At 38.4% G+C, this 19734-nt stretch overlaps 1 protein-coding gene across 2 annotated transcripts; it reads left to right on the forward strand.

Annotated features, from left to right (window-relative positions):
* Nucleotides 1–119: 119 nt before the first annotated feature.
* LOC107038524 (proline-rich protein 36) lies at nucleotides 120–19690 on the forward strand. 2 transcript variants are annotated; one of them, XM_015257672.1, is made up of 16 exons: nucleotides 120–1341; nucleotides 10424–10606; nucleotides 10949–11062; nucleotides 11194–11229; nucleotides 11325–11351; nucleotides 11492–11549; nucleotides 11671–11873; nucleotides 12386–12763; nucleotides 13126–13376; nucleotides 13477–13590; nucleotides 15002–15228; nucleotides 15553–15776; nucleotides 15862–16023; nucleotides 16402–16684; nucleotides 18061–18205; nucleotides 18635–19690. In XM_015257672.1, the coding sequence occupies exons 1-16, from the start codon at nucleotides 982–984 to the stop codon at nucleotides 19662–19664; spliced, it is 3795 nt and encodes a 1264-aa protein (XP_015113158.1). In that variant the 5' UTR covers nucleotides 120–981; the 3' UTR covers nucleotides 19665–19690. The 2 variants fall into 2 exon arrangements, with proteins under 2 accessions (XP_015113158.1, XP_015113159.1); XM_015257673.1 differs by having other exon boundaries at nucleotides 13480–13590.
* The last annotated feature ends 44 nt before the right edge of the window (nucleotides 19691–19734 follow it).

Consider the following 19734-nt stretch of genomic DNA (forward strand, 5'->3'; position numbering starts at 1 on the left):
CCCCCTCCAGGCCCCCCTACCCCCGCCCCCTCTGTCGCCACCCCCAAAAACCCTCCGAACCCCCAAAAAAAAATAGCCAATCGCCAAAACCGAGTGCTCGACCCTCCAAACCTCTCATATCATCCAAGTGTGTGTTAGTTTGCGGACGGCCATTTTTACCACACGATGCGGCAACCGTGCGTGCCTGTTCGATCCGCCATTCCAAACAATCGGTGTACGTGCCCTCTACTCACTAAAAAATTTTACATCAACAATTGTCCCGTAAAAACCATCGATCCCCCCTCAGTCCCGTAAACCCCTCCGGGGAAAAATCCCAAAAACCGCCCACAAAATAATTGGAACACCGTGAAAAAAAAAACAAATTGACAGTTCAACGAATTCTGGACCGCGGGGTCACAGACCAGTGTCTCGATATAAAAAAAAAAAACGTGAATGCTGGTGGAGTGTAAATCCGTGGCAAAGTGATAAGCGAGTCGAGAATAGTAATAAAAAATTCGGGAGTAAATTGGTGAAGCCCTTGTGCCTGAATAATGAGACAAAATGGAGCATAAAGAACGGTGAACTATCGTCAAGGTGCGTACGTGCGTACAATACGTATGCACGTACGTACAGAGCCCTGAATCGCGCGTACTTGGGCCTCGTATCGAGGGATAAGACGCGTGAATATACTCCAGGGATAGTTGAAGTGTATTATTGCAAGTGGTGATTGTTTTATTTTGGGGTGATAGTGGTGTTTTTTGAGAGTTGTGGAGTGATTTCATCTCCAGTTCGGTGGTGTAACGCGTTGTCTGGCTGTCCAGTGAGCGATCGATGCTGGAAACTGGAGGAAATTGTGATTTCACTGGGAATAGTGAGGATAAAGAGTAGATAGCTCGGTAATTGAGGGGTTGATGAGTTTTTATAATTGAGGTGATGCACACGATTTTGTGATTATGGATGGGCTTGACGTGCACCTGTCATCTTAGAGAAGTTTAAATCACAATGGAGATCGAGGTTAAACAACGAAATAGCCAGAGGAACAGGCGACGCGAGAGGGCTCAGAGGATTTTGGCGCAGAGGGAGAGTTTGGCGAGTGCTAAGAATCATAATCACTCGCATCAGGTGAGACAGGGGCCGGGGGATGATGAGGATAGCCACAGTGGGGAGGAGGAGGAGGCGTTGGGACTGTCGAGGTCCAGCAGGCCCAGGGATGGCCATCAGAGACCTGTCAGACCACCCAGACCTCCCAGGCCCAGGAAGAAGTCCACTATTGCTGGGGGGGCTAGCAAGGAACCACCTTTCGAGGAGGACATCATCGATGGATTCGCTATTCTTGCTTTTAGGAGTTATGAGGACCTCGAGGTAATTTTTTTCGGTCAATTGAGGAATTTACTGAATTGAAGATTTTATTGAAACGAAGAAGGAAGGGAATTCAGGGGTGAAGTGGTCAAACGGTTTAGGGGAGAGTGGGGTAAAATGGACACTAGACTTTTTTTAAATTACTCATAACTCAGAAACAAATTTATCAATGGCGCTCAGTTTTGACTCATCACAAAGGGCGAGAATTGTTCTTTGCATTGAAAAAAATTATTGAATTTTATCACCATTTCCACCTGTTATTAACATTTTTTCAAAAGTCAAAAGTGCCCATTTTACCACAACCTCCCCTAAGTCAATCCCATTCTAGCGCCAGTTCTCGATGAATATCTCAAATTCTAAAGGAGTTAGAAAAATTTTCCAAGGAATCTTTTTTGGAAAGGAATGTGAAGACCTCGCAAAAATTTCGCTATCTTTCTTAAATTCTGAGTTATTCAAAAGAAACTCAACTGGGAGATGAGTGGACTTAAAGCGACTAACCACTTTACTATTAAATTATTTTTGGAAATAATTTTTTTCTCGAGAATAAAGGTGATTGCCATTTGTTTGGGATTTTTTCTATTGTTTTTGGAGGGATTGGGGGCTGGAAATTCAGGGAGTTTGGGAGAATAGAAACGATGTTTAGTAAAATTTCAAAGGATGCAGATTTAGCTCAGCTTTTTCGAGAAATGTTTAACGTGAATGCAGTTTATTTGGGATTTTGTTGATGGTTTTTTATGGCAGAGGGAAGTTGGGGGATGTGAGAATCACCTTCTGAGGATTTTTGTTGATCTCAACTGTTTCTTAGATGATTCACTTGATTTTTGGATGATGAACAACTGGTAATAGTCGATGAGAATTATTCTGGAGTAGTTGTAGCTGGAAAAAGTTGTTCTAGGAAAAAATGTTCATTGAGTTTTTTTTAACATTTCGTCAGCTACACAAAAGGTCTGACGATATTTCCAAAATAGTCTCCCAAAGTCAGGTGAAATGAAGAACAACTAGATGAAGTTGAGATAACAATTTCAATAATTAATTGCTCAACTTCGCCAGTTTGAAATTCAACGATTATTTTTTCAGTCTGAAGGCAGTTTTTCAAGCTGTAGAATGAGAAATTTAATCAGAAAATATTTTTGATTTAATGTGATTCATTTGCTTCACTTTCTAACCAGTTTTGCCCAAAATCAAAGTTCAGTTTTTTGAAAATATCTTGAAATTGAAGGGTAACCTAAAAATTTATCTAAATACTTTTTCTCAGTTCATGAAATTCTGTAGAAAAAACCCACAAAAATTTTTCCATATTCGCCAGATAAAACTCAAAAGTTAATTCAATTTCAATCCTTTTAAAATTTAAAACTGATTTTTTTATTTTCGAGGGATGGATGAGGGTTTTTAAAAGATGTGATCAGTTTCATTAGACACTCAAGGAAAGTTCCGATGCGAATTCAATAGGAAGATGCCTCATAATGCAGTAGTTATCTGCACAATTACCCGAGACTCAGAAATGATGATTTTTTGGGGATTGAGACGTCTCTTGATATCACGCGAACAGGGGGAGGAAGTGGAGCTCGATACCAATGTTTTTCGTTGGAAATTTCCCCAGCTGTCCACTAAGACATAGCGAATCGCGAGATTCCTCGTTGCTCTCAAGATATCGAGGAAAATGTAAACAAACAACTTTTTTTCGGGAGAATTGGGAGAGTGTTTCACGAGGTTTTATTGCTTATTTTTGTAGATAGGGAGAGGGGATGGGTCGTGTCGGCTTTATTTTTATTCACTCCCTCTTGACTCGCTCTTGCTACTACTCAAGATACTCCCGGGGACAAAGGAAGAAGCGTTTATTATCATTTCACCCCACTCAGACATTCATAATCTCGATGGAATCACAGAATCGTTGCTGATTTTATCTCCAGGAGTGAGTGGCTATTAATGGGAGATAAGACTGGATTACATTGGGAATCGGGTTGTGACAGTTGGAAATACAACACGTTTAATCTCGTGAGATTTATCGAATTGTTGTAGACCATTTTTATCTTTAATTGATTGATAGAATTGAGAGATGAAAATTTGTTTTTTTATCTTGTTTGGAATTGAATTATCACAATCACGAGTGGTTTTGAGGGAGGGAATGTCGAGATACATTTTTTGTGGAGAATTTCGTAAGCTACTAAAAAAGTTCTATGAACTTTCCTCCTGAATCCACCGGTTTCTCAGGTAAATCCAAAACAAATAATAATGACGAATTTTATTCATCATGCTAATTATTTCCTAATGATTTTTTATCGATTCTTGATTGAAGGTTAATTTATTTATAGAGATTTCAGCAGTCAATTCTCCATTTCAAATTGAACTCTACAATTATTACCTCCAAGTTATTAATTATCTCAGCTTTTGTGGGGAATTTTATAAGCTACGGAAATAGTCCTATGAATTTTCCATGGCATGAATGACAAATTTCGTTCAGGTTAATTCATTTATAATGAATTTTTATCGATTAATAATTCAATTTTAATTCACTCATAACGATTTCCTCACTCACAGCTTCATTACAATAATTTTCCACTCAGAACATCCAATATATTGAATTTCTCTAATTAAATTTACCAGTATTTACCCTTTCTCCCCATTCTCTCTAATTTATTTAACTTGTTATTATTCCACCAATGGCTCTGAGATTCCCGAACAACTGGTTATCTACTCGTACTTCCCCCCCCCCCCCACATCTCTCTCACACACATTTCTCGCTTCCAAGAATGTAATTTTTGTTCTCAAACAATTTTTCCCTTTTTTTTCATTCCCGTTTTTATTTTATTTCAACGTTTCTGTTGTCCCTCTCCTCCGGCTGTTGTATCCAGAGGATCCTTTTTGCCACTGGTAGATGGGACAGCCGATCCTTTATACTTCTTTTCAACCATTTTCTATCCTTCCTCGACTCCCAACGATCTCCGCCCCATTTCAGTCTCAGGAGTTTCTCCACAGTTTATATGACATGGTTTATTAGAGTTGCAGTGAATTGATTTTTTTTTTCAACTCAATTTTTTTTGCTCTAGTCTCTTCGCAGTTTTACCGACCTTTTTTTTCCCAGGGATTTTTCACTCGAGGGGGAATTGATGCTCGAGTTTATTTGTACTGACATTTTTTCGTGGCGAGGGTAAACATAAAATAAAGTGGCAATTGGAGATGTATCGCGTGCACGTCATTTCTAGTTACTTTTTATTAGTCTGGGGTTTCAACCGGAGCGTTGTGATTTCAGGGGAATGTTGTTTGCCAATGTGATCATTCAATTTCGAGGATTATTGAGTTGATAAATTTATTTATTCAATGTGATTAGGAATATCTACTGAATTTTTGGATTCGTTCATTTGATTATTTATCTATAGTTGACAATCCGGGGGAGCTGACCCCATTTTTCCATGGGTTCTTGATGATTTCTTGAGGAAATGGGAATATTCCCTGAATTTTTTCTTCTCCCATTCAATTCAGTAGCGAAGTGGGCAAACGACTGAAGTCAATTTAGTCGTTGATTGAGTTTTCCTGGAATATTTCCGAATTTAAGGGAGATAGCGAAATTTTCATCATAACCTTTTTTGTAGAGCGGATTGAGTGCTACTAAAAAGGTTATGAGAAGAATTTTGCTACCTCGGCTAGATTTCGAGATATTCATTGAAAACTGGCCAAGTCAGAAGTTTCATGAGCAAAAAAAAATTTATTGTCAACATTTTACGTTTCTACATTATTAAGAAGACTAATTCATTCGTAATTACGTCAACAAGTGCTGGAAAAACTTTAATCAATCGATAAATTCTCTCCACAATGAATGATTAAATTAGTTCAATTGGAATGATATAATTAATCTCACAGCAACGAGTAAAAAACAACAAAAATAAACTCCACTGAAAGTGGATAAAATTCCGCGGAAAATATCTTCAATAAACCTCCGAGAATAACTCAATTCCACCTGCCAGCCTTACATAATACATCTCAATTAGGTGAATTAATATTCCATGAAATTAAATCGTCACCTCGGCGACACAGCATTCCATCAAAATCACTTTGAGGGGAATAATTTTTTTAAATTGCCGGAATTTTTAGATTGCGACTGATTTAATGAACATGAGGGGTATTTCCGGATGGAGAGACTGGCGCACGATCTATTTATCTTTTCGAGTTCCCCAGGTTCAAATTAAACCATTCAACATCTCTGCATTTGTCATCTCCAGAGCAAAATGGGTCTTTAATTCCACAATTTCATTTTATTCATTCATTAGTTATTTAATTATCTTCGTAACGAGTAGTTTTCGAAGAAAATGTTGAAGGAACTTTTTTTAGAGGAGAAAGTTCACTACAAAAAATGTCCTGCCACGTTTTTCTCTACATCTCGTCATCCCTCAAATATTCGTAATTGAAAGGAAATTTTCTTCTCTTTACGAAAAAAATTGTTTCTGTAATTTGGAAATATCTCCGAAACTAATGGATGCATGGAAAAATGTCAAAAGACATATTTGTAGCTCACAAAATTTTCTACAAAAAATATCATTTGAAATTTTCCCGTAAAACCATTTTTTCCCAAGAAAAATCAACAATAAAAAAAAAATTCCAACTCCCCGCCTGAAATTCATTTTTATCACGTGTATTTTATCAGTCCCTGGGGCAAAACGGTTCGGTATATCCTTGCGAAAATTCCCCTCTCCCTAAAATTCTCCCAGTTAGTCCCTGAAGAGTATAATCACCAATGAAGAAGAGGGAAAATAAATCGTCCGGAACGGAAAAAAAATCGATAATTTTATTGGCGCAGAGGGGACAGGGGACATTATGTGTTTAGTTTGAAGCGCTTACAGCTGATTAATACGACAGATCATCCGTGTTATGTACCCCTCGGTCACCCCCCTCCACCCCTGACAATTGGTAGTTTTGATTAGAGCACGCGCCAGAGTATCATATGGGCATCTCGACCCACACATTTGTAAACGATTATATCCGAAAACATGGGGCGTGTGTGTGTGGCACTCGGTGTACTGAACAATGTGGCAACGCTGTAACTGGCTGGCATGGGTCTCCGACGGCTCTCGCGGTGCGCGCGACGTGGGAGATGGTCCTGGGATGGTGTCAGATTTTTTAAAGATTTTTTTGCAATTACTTTTCCTCAAAAATAGATTTTTCGTCATTGTGAATTCGATTCTCATTTCTAAAAATTGTTTCCGGTATCAAAATGAGCCAGATTGGCTTTTTGGATGGACTTGAGAGGGTGTTAGAATTTTACAAGATTTTTTCCGTAATTTTTTTGCTTTAGGAACATTTTTTAAACAATTTTTCAGCTTTTTTTACTGATAAAAAATGTTTTTTCATTCATTTAGGGATTCTCTTTTATAAGAATTTTATTTCATGCAACAAAGTGATCCAGATTTACTCTCTAGATGGATTAGAGATGATCTTAGGATTTTTAAAGATTTTTTTCATAATTTTTTTGCTTTAAGAACATTTTTTAAACAATTTTCCATCATTTTTGATCGTTAAAAATGATTTTTTCATTCATTTAGGGATTCTCATTTATAAGAATTTTATTTCGTGCAACAAAGTGATCCAGATTTGCTCTCTAGATGGATTTGAGATGATCTTAAGATTTTTAAAGATTTTTTTCATAAATTTTTTGCTTTAGGAACATTTTTTAAACAATTGTTCATCATTTTTGATCGATAAAAATTATTTTTTCATTCATTCATGACTCAATTTTCTTTTTTTTAGTCTTGAGATGATGTTCGAATTTTTCGACAATTTCTGTGTAATTTTATTAGAATAACTTTGCTTAACAAACATATAAATTGTCTGTTCATGTCGAAAAAATCAACTAAACTAGTTTTTTAATTCCCTGGAGTTCCCTAATGATACACAAAAGAGCTGAAATTAATCATTCAAGAGTAATAGCTTTCAGTAATTCAATTATGCAGTCGAGTGATTCTTACTTAATTGGAAAAATGAGGACAGGTGGCAGCAGTCTTACTTCACCTTTAATCAATTATATCTACAATTTAAATTCTTTATATTTTAGGTCACAGATATATTAGCAGTAGTCAGAGACATTTTAGCTTCAGTACAAATTGTTTTAATAAGTGAAAAGGCAGTTACGTGTTTCGACGTGGTATTCATCAGTATTATTAATTTCCCTCTATGGAATTCGCATGGAAAAAAATTCTAAAGGATAGACCTGGGTTTAATATTCATCAAAACTGCTTTTTCGACGGGGAAAACTTTCAGTGTAAATTTGTAACTTCTCTCGTAGAGAAAATTTTATTGCATTCGTAAAATTTTATAGGAGAGGCATTTCACTCTCAGTTTTCTTTACGAGATCCATTTATTTCTTTATTTATTTATTTCTTTATTAATTTTTTTCATAAAAACAAATTATATCGGAAAAATAACGGGAAATTTTTGCAAATGATGAAATTTAAAAGGAAAAGACAATGGCTCAATTCTTTTTAGGGTTAAATATTAAGAATTAATTATTCTTTTAATATTTTCTATTTTTTAATATTGCTACGTATTTGTTCTTTTCCTCCCTCTCAACTATTCTGTTATTCTTTTATCACGTGTCTTTTTCCGCGGACGTTTTTTTTAAATTTGCACTCTTTTTATTGTTTATTTCGCTCCAAATTCTTTTAATAAAATGATTATTTATTAAAAGAGATCTCTTAACAATCCCCCCCCTCCCGCCAAATGATGAAATTTAACAGTAAAAGACAATGTCTCAACTCTTTTTAGTGTCAAATATAATATTAAGAATTAATTGCGCTTTTAATACTTTCTCCTCAAAATAACGCACCATCAAGATAATATTGTTTTAACATCAACAAGACCTGCAGTATTGACTTCATTTAATATTTTCAACTCCCTCCTCCTCCCAAAAATGTCAACAATCCACTTGATCCTCCCCCCAACCCCTGGAAAACACTTTACCAGCAAAATATCTTCAACTTCAAGCCCTGAACATCAATTCCCGCAGGTGTATTGCCTTGTTTTGGCAATGGCATCTTGTACAACGTGTTTTTTAATCTCTTATCTCCTCTCCTCGTTTTTTCCCCCCCTCAATGAGAAAAAAACTATTAAAAAAAGAGCCCAATGGGATAGACGGTTGGGCTTTTAAAAGGTGAGGGGCTGGAGAGGTGGAAAAATGAGACAAGCATCTTCCCAGCTGGCCAGATATCCCTTGTCGTGTGCGGCTGTTTAACTTCGGTCAATGTCTTCTCCTTTCTTCCATCTTTTTCGCACCCCTCCCTCCGGCACAGTCGCGACTCCGCGATTTCCCCCCCGCCTCCCGCCGCTCCCTCGTCCTCACGATCACGACTCGTTCGATGCTACCTTATTCTCTCTGTCCTCTTTCCCCTATCCCCTCGGCCTTCCCCTTCCTCACCCCCAGCATTTCGCTTTTTTTTACTTTTGCACAACTCGTTTTTTCTCACTCTATCGCCCATTCGACGATTTTCTCCCCCTCTCTCCTGCCCATTGCATACGGGAAACACATACCCTGGGATCTCTTTCAGTACAACATCAACTGTGGATGTGTGGGGAACTGTAGGGTGTAACGACACTATCGCCACCACGTCGCCAGGATAAACATGAGATATTTTTGTTTAATTTTTTTCATGGAGTTTGGTGGGTTTTTTGGTGAGGACCTTGGGGGTGGATGAGGGACGGGGGGGGAGGGGGTCAGGTTTGAAGTGGAGAATTTAGAATTTTGGGGTTTTACGGGGGAAGGGAAGCCCAGGATTTGAGCAAATTTTTTTGGTTTTTGTGTTGATGATTGGGAAAAAATGTTGAATTTTTTTAAAAGGAGTTTGGTGTTTTCTGGGTGAGGACCTCGGGGGTGGATTAATGGGGGGTGGGATTCAGGAGTGAAGTGGAAAATTTAGGATTTGGGGATTTTAAGTGTGAAAGGGAAGTCCAGGATTGGAGCAAATTTTTTGGGTTTTTAAATTCTGAAAAATCTTAGATTAGAGAAGATCAGATTAAAATCGTAATCTAATTTTTTTAAGGGAGTTTGGTGGTTTTTTTGTTGAGGGGAAAATTCAGGAGTGAAGTGGAAACCAGGATTTGAGGAAATTTTTTGAGTTTTTGTGTTGTTAATCGGGAAAAAATTCTAGAATTTTTTTAATGGAGTTTGGTCTTTTCTTTGGTGACGGGAAAATTCAGGAGTGAAGTGGAAAATTTAGGTTTTTCGGGTTTTAAGTGTGAAGTGGAAATTCAGGGGTTGAGCAAAATTTTTTGGGTTTTTGTGATGTTAATTGAGAAAAAATCTTCAATTTTTTTTATGGAGTTTGGTGAGGGGAAAATTCAGGAGTGAAGTGGGAAATTTAAAATCTTGGGGTTTTAAGTGCGAAGTGGAAATCCAGGATTTGAGCAATTTTTGCGTTGCTTTTGCATTGTTAATTGCAAAAAATCTTGAATTTTTTAAAATACAGTTTATTGGTTTTTTTGGTGAGGGAAAAAAGTGGGAAGTGAAAATCCAGGAATGGAGAAGTCAACACACAGCAAAAAATTACCCTCCACATTTTCTCTTGACACAACTTGTTTTGCTTCATTGATAAAACAATTACTTTATGAATTAATTATTAGAGGTTCCGAATTGATTAGCGGGTTTTATTGGAATTACGTCGTTAACGATTCATCGATTCATTAAGCTGTTTGGGATGTTCCTGGATTATGAAGGATTATTAATCCAGCAAGATCTCGAGACTTTTCATTCTTCCGAAACGGAATTTGATTTTTTTCCTTTCTCGCTGAAGATGTGGGTAAAGAGGGGATAATATTCATGAGCCGGTTTTTTTTTCTTTGTCTGGAGTTTCGTTCGGGAGGGTGGATTCATTGATGTTTTCAGGATTAAATATTGAAGACGGCGGGGTATTTTTAGACGGGAGATCGCTACGAATTCTCCTTTGTTGTGGGGGAGTAAAAATGTGGAGATAATATTGGAATATTTAATTTGATTTTCGAGCGGATATTGGACATAATACGATTAAAATTCAATTAGTTTATGGGAATTTTTATGGCAATGCAACTGTTTATTTATTAAACTTTTTATTTTTTATTTTTACAGAGTGCAATAAAGTTAGCTGGTAAAAGTAATCTGAAGAAGCTACACTCGCTTCTGACAATAGAGGAAAAACCAAAAGTGGATACCGGTCAGAACAATCGTCACAACGATCATCACATTAAGAATCACTTCAAGCACAACCATTACACCCATAATTCCATACTGACACCCTCTACGCTCAATCAGGTATGAAAAAACTTTAATAAAATGTTCTCTGTCCCAGAAAAATAATCAAGTGCCTCAATTCTTCAATTATAATTCTTCATCTCCTCTATTTTTTTTTTCATTATCTCTATAATTAATAATTTAAAGAAAAAATTTCAGACTTTTTTTGTAGGCAATGTAATTGATATTTACTTCTAAATTATTTTCACAATTGGCATTTCACCTCGAGGAATAAAATTATTATAAAAAAAAAGAACCATCTAGATTATTTTGAAAACAATTCTACAGATAGTCAGGTTTTCAGAAACTGTCAGGAGACTCTGTCTTCAAATTAATTGATTAATTAATTAATTTTATTTTCAGGGCCTCGATGCAGGAACGAGTGACGACAGCGGGAGAGCGTCGGAACAACTGCATGGCCCTGGCATCCCTCGGGATAGCCAGGACGCTGATAGTTCCAGGGACCACCTTAGTGATGTACGTTAATTGAAAGAGACAATATATTACTTCATTAACTCGGGATTATTTCATTCTCATTCAAAATTCTCGTCTCGTCCTTGTGTTTAAATTTCTGAGTATTTAATTTAACAAATTTGTTTCACCCACAGGCCAGCAGCCACTGCAGCTCGGGCAAAGGTTATATCGTAAGTATTTAATTGCTCAAGTGACTCAATTAATGTTCAATGCAGATAATTGAAATTTACGAATTAATGATTTTTTCCTTTGATTTTTCTTCCAGTGTGATAGTGAAGGGGAAGACGATAAGGTGCGTTGAACATCATTATCACTACATTTTTTTATCGATGAAAACAATTTAAAATTGGTTTTGCTTTTTTTATTTTCAATTAAAAAAATTTTGATGAGCGATAAAAAAGAGGGAGAGTAATTGAATATTGATATTTTCAGGGTTCAGATGCCGAATCGATTCTCTTTGAATCTTCTACCCCACCTCTTCCACGTAAATGTAAGTAAATTGATTTATCCATCGTCGGTGCTCATTAAAATTCCCCTCCCCAACCCCTGCCCCTGGAAATTCGTTAAAACATAATTAGATGAACTAATTGATTGAATTATTTTTTCGGTAGACGAGTTGCCATCATCATCGCCACACGTATTACCACCAGCAAATGGTGCTGGTGGAACGCCTCCGGATACTGGGGGACAAATTTCAAATCCAGCAACGGATGCACCAGCCCCAATACCCCCACCTGTGCCTGCCTCAGCACCAGTACCAACGGCGCCGAGTCCACCAAGTCCCACATTGCCACCACACATATCCCAACCACCCGTAAGTTCAATTGAATTAACAATAATTATTTATGATTAATCCAATGATTAATCTAAAAATAAATGTGTTGAATATAGAATTATCTCAATAATGGAGGGTTTTAGGGGAAAATTTCATAAGATCTTTTCTGTGGAGGAGAAAATTTCCTTAAAAAAATCTCTTATGTCATTTTTTCCTAAATTGATTCGTTAACGAGTTAATTGAACAATTACGTTCATTAAATTTAGGAACTTTCCATTTTTTCAACTCAACATTACTAAACAATTCATTAATTATCTAGGTAATGGGTGATTTTAGAGAAAAATGTCACAAGGTTTTTCTTGAAGAGAAGTAAATTTCTTATAAAAAATGTCTTATGACTTTTTTTGCTAAATTAATCCATTAACAAACAAACTCAATCAATTAAATTAGATAACTATTTTTTTTTCACAATTCAAAATTTCATCTTCATTTTCCAGTTTAAAATATGGGAAAAATGGGATATCTTACGTATTGTCATTTGTTTTTTGTAGATGACTAGTCCGCTAGCAGCGAATCCTCGTGCAATAGCTCCCCAGCAGCGTCCAGCATCACCAGCTCATCCACTGCCATCACTGCCCCAGCAGCCACACACGACAATACCAGCTCTACATCCCCCAAATGTACCCCTGGTATCGTCGAGTCACAATACAACTAGTCCTGCAGTTGCCAGTCTCGGTGTAACACCAGCGGCTCCATCAAATGGAGCTGCCACCACCAGCTATCCACCCTCATTGCCAATGGCTGCTTATCCACAAACTCAGCCCTCTTATCCACCTCTTTATACTCCTTATGCCTCGTTGAATCATAGCCCGTACTTGTCACCTGCTGTACCGTCACCATCCCATTCTGCCTCTTCGAGAGCTGATGTTGTAAGTGAATTAATTTACTTGTTCATTGCACTCATTTTATTTCTATTCATTGACATTTAATTTTTGTTTGTGAATTATTTTAGTAAATCACTCCTATTCGAATTTATTGTATCCTAATTTTGTGATTATTTTCATAACAAGTAAATTTATCTGACAACAAAATTTTTTTCAGCAAAAGATTTTTTTTTTTAATTCAAAAATATATTTTTTGTAGAAGAAAAAATTCTTCACAAGAAGTTTGAATTTTTTTTTTCTAAATCCACTCATAATCCAACATTTAACAAGCTCAATTAATTATTCAACCTTTCAGATCAACTCAATCGATTCCAATTAACAAACAATAATGAATTACAAATTAACAGAGAAGCAGTAGAGCATCACCCCACACAAACAGCATAGCAAAACCCCCATTAGGAAACAGCGTAACGAATCACAACAGTTCAACCCCCCTCTCAGCAGCAACAACAACGTGCGTGTCAACGATAACGAATACAGTTACCACAGCTAATACAATAGCACACCGGGACATTGTCACGTGTAGCCTTGCTGGACGTATCAACAATAATAATTCACCGAGGGGTCACAGTCCCAATCGCGAGCGTGACAGTTACAGGTAACAATCATTATCATCTGTGGGTTACACTGTTTATTCTTATCTTTAACTAATTGACGTTGTTTTTTAACTTTCACGTTTGGCCGGAATTAACGTGCAGCAGTAACGTGAGCACGTTGAGCAGAGGGAGTATAACGCCAGTCAGTGTGCCAAACACATCATCCCCAGCCAATTCTAGTCTACCCGCTTATTCAAAGGCTCAAGGATGGATCAGGTGAGTTTTTCAAATATCTCAGGAATGACTGGGTTNCACCCTCATTGCCAATGGCTGCTTATCCACAAACTCAGCCCTCTTATCCACCTCTTTATACTCCTTATGCCTCGTTGAATCATAGCCCGTACTTGTCACCTGCTGTACCGTCACCATCCCATTCTGCCTCTTCGAGAGCTGATGTTGTAAGTGAATTAATTTACTTGTTCATTGCACTCATTTTATTTCTATTCATTGACATTTAATTTTTGTTTGTGAATTATTTTAGTAAATCACTCCTATTCGAATTTATTGTATCCTAATTTTGTGATTATTTTCATAACAAGTAAATTTATCTGACAACAAAATTTTTTTCAGCAAAAGATTTTTTTTTTTAATTCAAAAATATATTTTTTGTAGAAGAAAAAATTCTTCACAAGAAGTTTGAATTTTTTTTTTCTAAATCCACTCATAATCCAACATTTAACAAGCTCAATTAATTATTCAACCTTTCAGATCAACTCAATCGATTCCAATTAACAAACAATAATGAATTACAAATTAACAGAGAAGCAGTAGAGCATCACCCCACACAAACAGCATAGCAAAACCCCCATTAGGAAACAGCGTAACGAATCACAACAGTTCAACCCCCCTCTCAGCAGCAACAACAACGTGCGTGTCAACGATAACGAATACAGTTACCACAGCTAATACAATAGCACACCGGGACATTGTCACGTGTAGCCTTGCTGGACGTATCAACAATAATAATTCACCGAGGGGTCACAGTCCCAATCGCGAGCGTGACAGTTACAGGTAACAATCATTATCATCTGTGGGTTACACTGTTTATTCTTATCTTTAACTAATTGACGTTGTTTTTTAACTTTCACGTTTGGCCGGAATTAACGTGCAGCAGTAACGTGAGCACGTTGAGCAGAGGGAGTATAACGCCAGTCAGTGTGCCAAACACATCATCCCCAGCCAATTCTAGTCTACCCGCTTATTCAAAGGCTCAAGGATGGATCAGGTGAGTTTTTCAAATATCTCAGGAATGACTGGGTTTAAAGGAAAATGTCAAAAGAGATTTTTTGCAGCTGAGAAAATTTCCTGCAAAAAATATCTTATGACATTATTCGATAGACCTCTTCTTTCTAGAGATACCGACGAAACCCTATCGACAAATTTCTATTTTCATTTCTGTCAAACCAGGAATTTGTTGTTAAATTTTGTAAATACCCCGGGAAATATTGGGTTTAGAGGGAAGTGTCAAAGGACATGTTTTGCAGGAAATTCAGTGCACTAAATTTAATGTCCTTTAGCTTTTTTCGATAAATCCACTGGTTCGAGAGATATTCAGGGATTAAACTAGTAGCTATCTTATTGGAAACAGAAATATCGTGTTAATACTGTTGTCATCCTTCTGTTTCAGTAGTAGCACGAGTTCTCAATTGTCACCAGCGACTGGTACATCGGTGCCAAGGCCAACGCCCCCACCTCCCTCAGCAGCCCTCGGAATGCACAATTTTCCACCACCAATGTTCGCAGCTCCTTTACCACCCCCAGTATCAAGTTCCAGTCCTCACACTTCGTTGCCTTCATTACCACCACCCACCACGAATCCCAATCCTTTCTCGGCTGAGTCACTCTTCCAAACAAGTGAGTTTGCGAATCAATCTCAGACATTTATCGATGTATTTTTAATTCATTTTTCATCTTAAAATATCCATCAAATTTTCAGCATCGATTTGAGAATTTCACATACTTTATTTCGTGAATGTTTCTGAGACTATTCTTTTTATTCTTTCGTTGAGAATTCAATTCCCTTCAAAAATGGGTTTCAAGAGAATTGAATTTTTTTTTGTGAAACTTATCGTTCCAGAGATATTCGTGAAAATGAATAACTCATGTTATTCGAATGAGAAATTTTCAATTGATGATCGTTCTAAATTATAAAAAAATACTGATGCGTAAATTATTAAGGGGTGACCCATGTCACAGGTCAAACGGATCTACTGAGACGAGAGTTGGATAATCGGTTCCTAGCCTCTTCCCAAGATAGAAACGTTGCTGTAAGTAATTTAGGGCCTCCACCGTATTTAAGAACCGAGATGCATCATCATCAGCATCAACACACTCATGTACATCAGCACACGACTCCTCTGCTGCCTCCACCAGCTGCGACTACCTTGTTTCCACCCCCAATCGTCAGTACCTCAATTACAATGACTTTAACTTGTCGAGTTCAATCGTTGTTTCCACTCAAATGAATTAAAGAAATTATTTCAACAGTTTAAGGACATTCCAAAGCTGGGAAGTGTTGACTCCCCATTTTTTCGTGGCAATCTCAATCTCTCGAGTTATCCAGGATTCAATACTGGCCTCTTGCATCCTGGAATGGGTCCATCTACACCGTTTGTGCCGCCTAATCATTTGACATCGTATGCACCAAAAGTAAGTGTTAACATTTTTTTATTATAATTTCGTATTCTTTAAAATTCTTTAAAATTTTTATTCAAGATTCAATTTTTTGGAAAAGTCAACGGAGTTCAGTGTAATTTGGCAATTATTCTCATTGAATTTTCAATTAAATCTGCACTTTCACGATTTTTCCCACTAAATTTAATAAAATTTTAATTCCATGCAATTTCATTTTTTCCCCAATATTTTTCTACTTTTTTCCCATAAATCCATTTCTCTTAAAATTTCTATGAGCCCTATAATAACAGACCTGAATGAATTATTGACTGTCGTCTGGTTCATTCGGGAATGCAGGAATTAATCATTCGTTCACGTCTCGTGTGTTAAAAAAAGATGTCATTGATTTTTCAGAAGACTGGAAAGTGGAACGCCATGCACGTGAGAATAGCCTGGGAAATTTACCATCACCAGCAGAAGCAACAGGCTGAGGCTAAAGCTGGTGGAGTGGTGGCGACCAAGACAGAACTTCTGAGGCCACCAGGACACTTGTATCCAGGGGCTCCTCCTGGGGGTTTAGGGCTGGGTGGACCCTCTCTGGCGCCTCCCTTTCCCTCGAATATGCCTCCTAATCATCCTGGGGCACCACCACCTCCTCATCCTGTTGGCTTTTTGTCCACCTCTGCGTCGCATTTAGGTAAGTTTGTTAAATTTTAATAACAAATTGATCAGTTAATTCGTTAGTAACCCCATGATTGACTCATTCTTTAATTGATGATTAATTGATCGAGGGATTTTTTCGAGGAAAACTTACAAATTATTTTGCAAGTGTGTGTTTTATTTATTGCCGAATCGTACAGGTGGATGTACTTGTTCTCATGCTAAACTTAATATTTATGATTTTTTTAAACCGAAAAAAAATTACCGCAGCTCGGATTTGAACCGAGAACTCCAGATTTACAACTTCATCGCATTTTAAGATACATCAGTAACTTAGTGCAACTCCTTACAGCGTATTTACGTATTTATGTCAACATGAATTGGTGTTTCTCCGTCTAACCTTCTTTAGACAAATTTTAAAATCAGTACAACTTCATCGCATTTTAAGATACATCAGTAACTTAGTGCAACTCCTTACAGCGTATTTACGTATTTATGTCAACATGAATTGGTGTTTCTCCGTCTAACCTTCTTTAGACAAATTTTAAAATCAGTACAACTTCATCGCATTTTAAGATACATCAGTAACTTAGTGCAACTCCTTACAGCGTATTTACGTATTTATGTCAACATGAATTGGTGTTTCTCCGTCTAACCTTCTTTAGACAAATTTTAAAATCAGTACAACTTCATCGCATTTTAAGATACATCAGTAACTTAGTGCAACTCCTTACAGCGTATTTACGTATTTATGTCAACATGAATTGGTGTTTCTCCGTCTAACCTTCTTTAGACAAATTTTAAAATCAGCTGTTGACACTGGCGCGTTAGCCAATTTCGCCACTGCGGTTAGCCAATTCCGAAAAATTGCGAATCAACGGGGAATCGAACCCCGGTCGCCCACACGACAAACTAGCACGCTAGCGAGTCATCCACTTGGCTGTGGATGATTCCACAATTTTATATTTTTCTCCACTACTGTTTGGGGCGCCTCAGCCTAGGCTGAGGCTGTAGTAGTCCCATCTGCTTATCTTCCCTCAAATGCTATCCATTATTAAATCATTTATTCAAGAATGATTATGTCACTGAAAACATGCGGAAAAAAATTATTAAAAAACAATCGTTTCTGTTGATTTTATAATTAGTCTTCCTCGAAGAAAAAAACTTGGTTCCAAGAACTCAATCAAAACCAATAGATCAATTTCCATTAATTTTAATTAAAGTGAGTTTCAAAGTAAAAAAAACAATAGAAAAACAATGAATAAACAAACGATAAACAAATGGGAAGCGATTGATAACAAATTGATCCTGTTTTTTTTATGTTCCATTTAATTATCCAATTCGGTGATTGACTAATTAATTGCAGATGGAACTGTTGAAACTAGTGGAAAATACGATTTTTTCTCGTTCTAGGAACTGGAATGTCACCCTTTGGGAGATATCCAGCATCGTATGGTGGAGGAAATCCAAATTTCCCGACGTTGTCAGCATTCCCACCTACCAGAGACATGTCACAATTGAGTGGACTCACGTCAGCTGTTCATGATCCTTGGAGAGGGTAAGAACATTGAATTTTATACTTCAGTATAAATCAATAAAACCCATTATTTCAGTAATTCATCCATTTAATTTTGCGCATTTCCTAAACTTTATTAATAATGCTTTTTGAAAATATCTATCCAAAAATGCCATACAGGTAAAACTTCAGAAACATTTCTTCTTTCAAATTCCTATTCCCCGAATTTCAATTTTGACCCTTCTTTTTTGAAAAACTCAAAAAGGGGTGGGGGTTTTCTCTCCCAACCTAATCCAGTCTTAAGCAAGAGTGAATGCCTATCGATCGTGACCAATTTCATTTCGATCGCACTACGCGTTCGTCGACATTTCATGAAATTACGATTTTTCATTTCCACGATGAAGCCAATAACTTCCTATCGGGAACTTAATAAATAAATAAATGAATAACTAAAATATATTCTCCCTGCAGCCTCCAGCGAGCAGCCCCCGGCTTCCCCCCAACAACAGTCTCCTGGACCCTGAAGCCGGAGCCGCCTCCGATCGACCGTCGTGCCGAGCTCGAAGAGCGTGAGCGCGAGCGTGAGCGTCAGCGTCGAGAGCGCGAGGAGCTCGAGCGCCAGCGCCGTGAGCGTGAGCGCGAGCGTGAGGAGCACGAGCGTCAGCGTCGCGAGCGAGAGGAGCTCGAGCGTCAGCGCCGAGAGCGCGAGCGAGAGGAGCAGAGAGAGCGAGAGCGTCGCGAGCGTGAGAAGGAGGAGAAGAGGAAGCAGCAGGAGGCAGCTGAGCGTGAGCGCGAGCGACGTGACAAGGAGCGAAGGGAGCTGGAGCGACGCGAGATGGAGCGAGAGAGACTGATGCACCAGAATCGTCAGCACGTGATGATGGGGCGGGAGAGATCACCCCTGAGAAATGGCACGATGGACCCCAGCGAGGTACGAGTGAAGGAGGAGCCCAGGAGCAAGGACGACGATGTTGTGATGCTGTCGAGGGGCCCAAGTGTGCCAGGGCCTGGGCTCTCGCAGGGCCCAAGTCCCATCCCAGACCCGAGGTATCACCATCCACATCACGCCTACCTGGCGAGGCATCCCCACAGCATTCCACACGGAATGTCCAGGACTATGATGCCACTGGGCCATCCAATGCAGCACTTCCAGCCTCCACCACCACCTCCAGCGGCCTCGGGGCCTGGACAACCACCTGGCCCCTGGACGCCTGATCCCTTCAGGGATCCCTACAGGTACGATGCACTCCAGCAGCTGAGGTACAATCCTCTCATGGCGGCTGCTGCCTTCAGGGCTGAGGAGGAGGAGAGGGCCAAACTCTATGCTGGGTACAATCAGAATGTCGCCGCGCTCAGGGGCAAGGACCCCAGCCCTGGACCACTCAGCAATCTTCATATGCATCATCGGGCTGGCCCTGGACCCGGGAGTGCCTCCAGGCAGGTCGATGGAATCATTCATGCTGAGATGCATAAGAAGGAGGACTCCTCGCAGTCGCGATGATAAGGGGGCTCGGGGGAGGTTTTGATAGATTGGGGAATTTAAAAAGTTAATTTTCTTTGGGGGGGGGGGG

Source organism: Diachasma alloeum, unplaced genomic scaffold (assembly GCF_001412515.2).
Source record: "Diachasma alloeum isolate Michigan unplaced genomic scaffold, Dall2.0 Dall_scaffold_00285, whole genome shotgun sequence".
NCBI classification, from domain to species: domain Eukaryota; kingdom Metazoa; phylum Arthropoda; class Insecta; order Hymenoptera; family Braconidae; genus Diachasma; species Diachasma alloeum.

Bases quoted from the DNA above. Each gene is read 5' to 3' on its own strand.
- LOC107038524 (XM_015257672.1), top strand. From the start codon at position 982: ATGGAGATCGAGGTTAAACAACGAAATAGCCAGAGGAACAGGCGACGC. The intron at 11,352-11,491 runs GTGCGTTGAACA...TGATATTTTCAG, and splicing joins GTGAAGGGGAAGACGATAAG to GGTTCAGATGCCGAATCGAT. The intron at 11,874-12,385 runs GTAAGTTCAATT...TGTTTTTTGTAG, and splicing joins CACACATATCCCAACCACCC to ATGACTAGTCCGCTAGCAGC.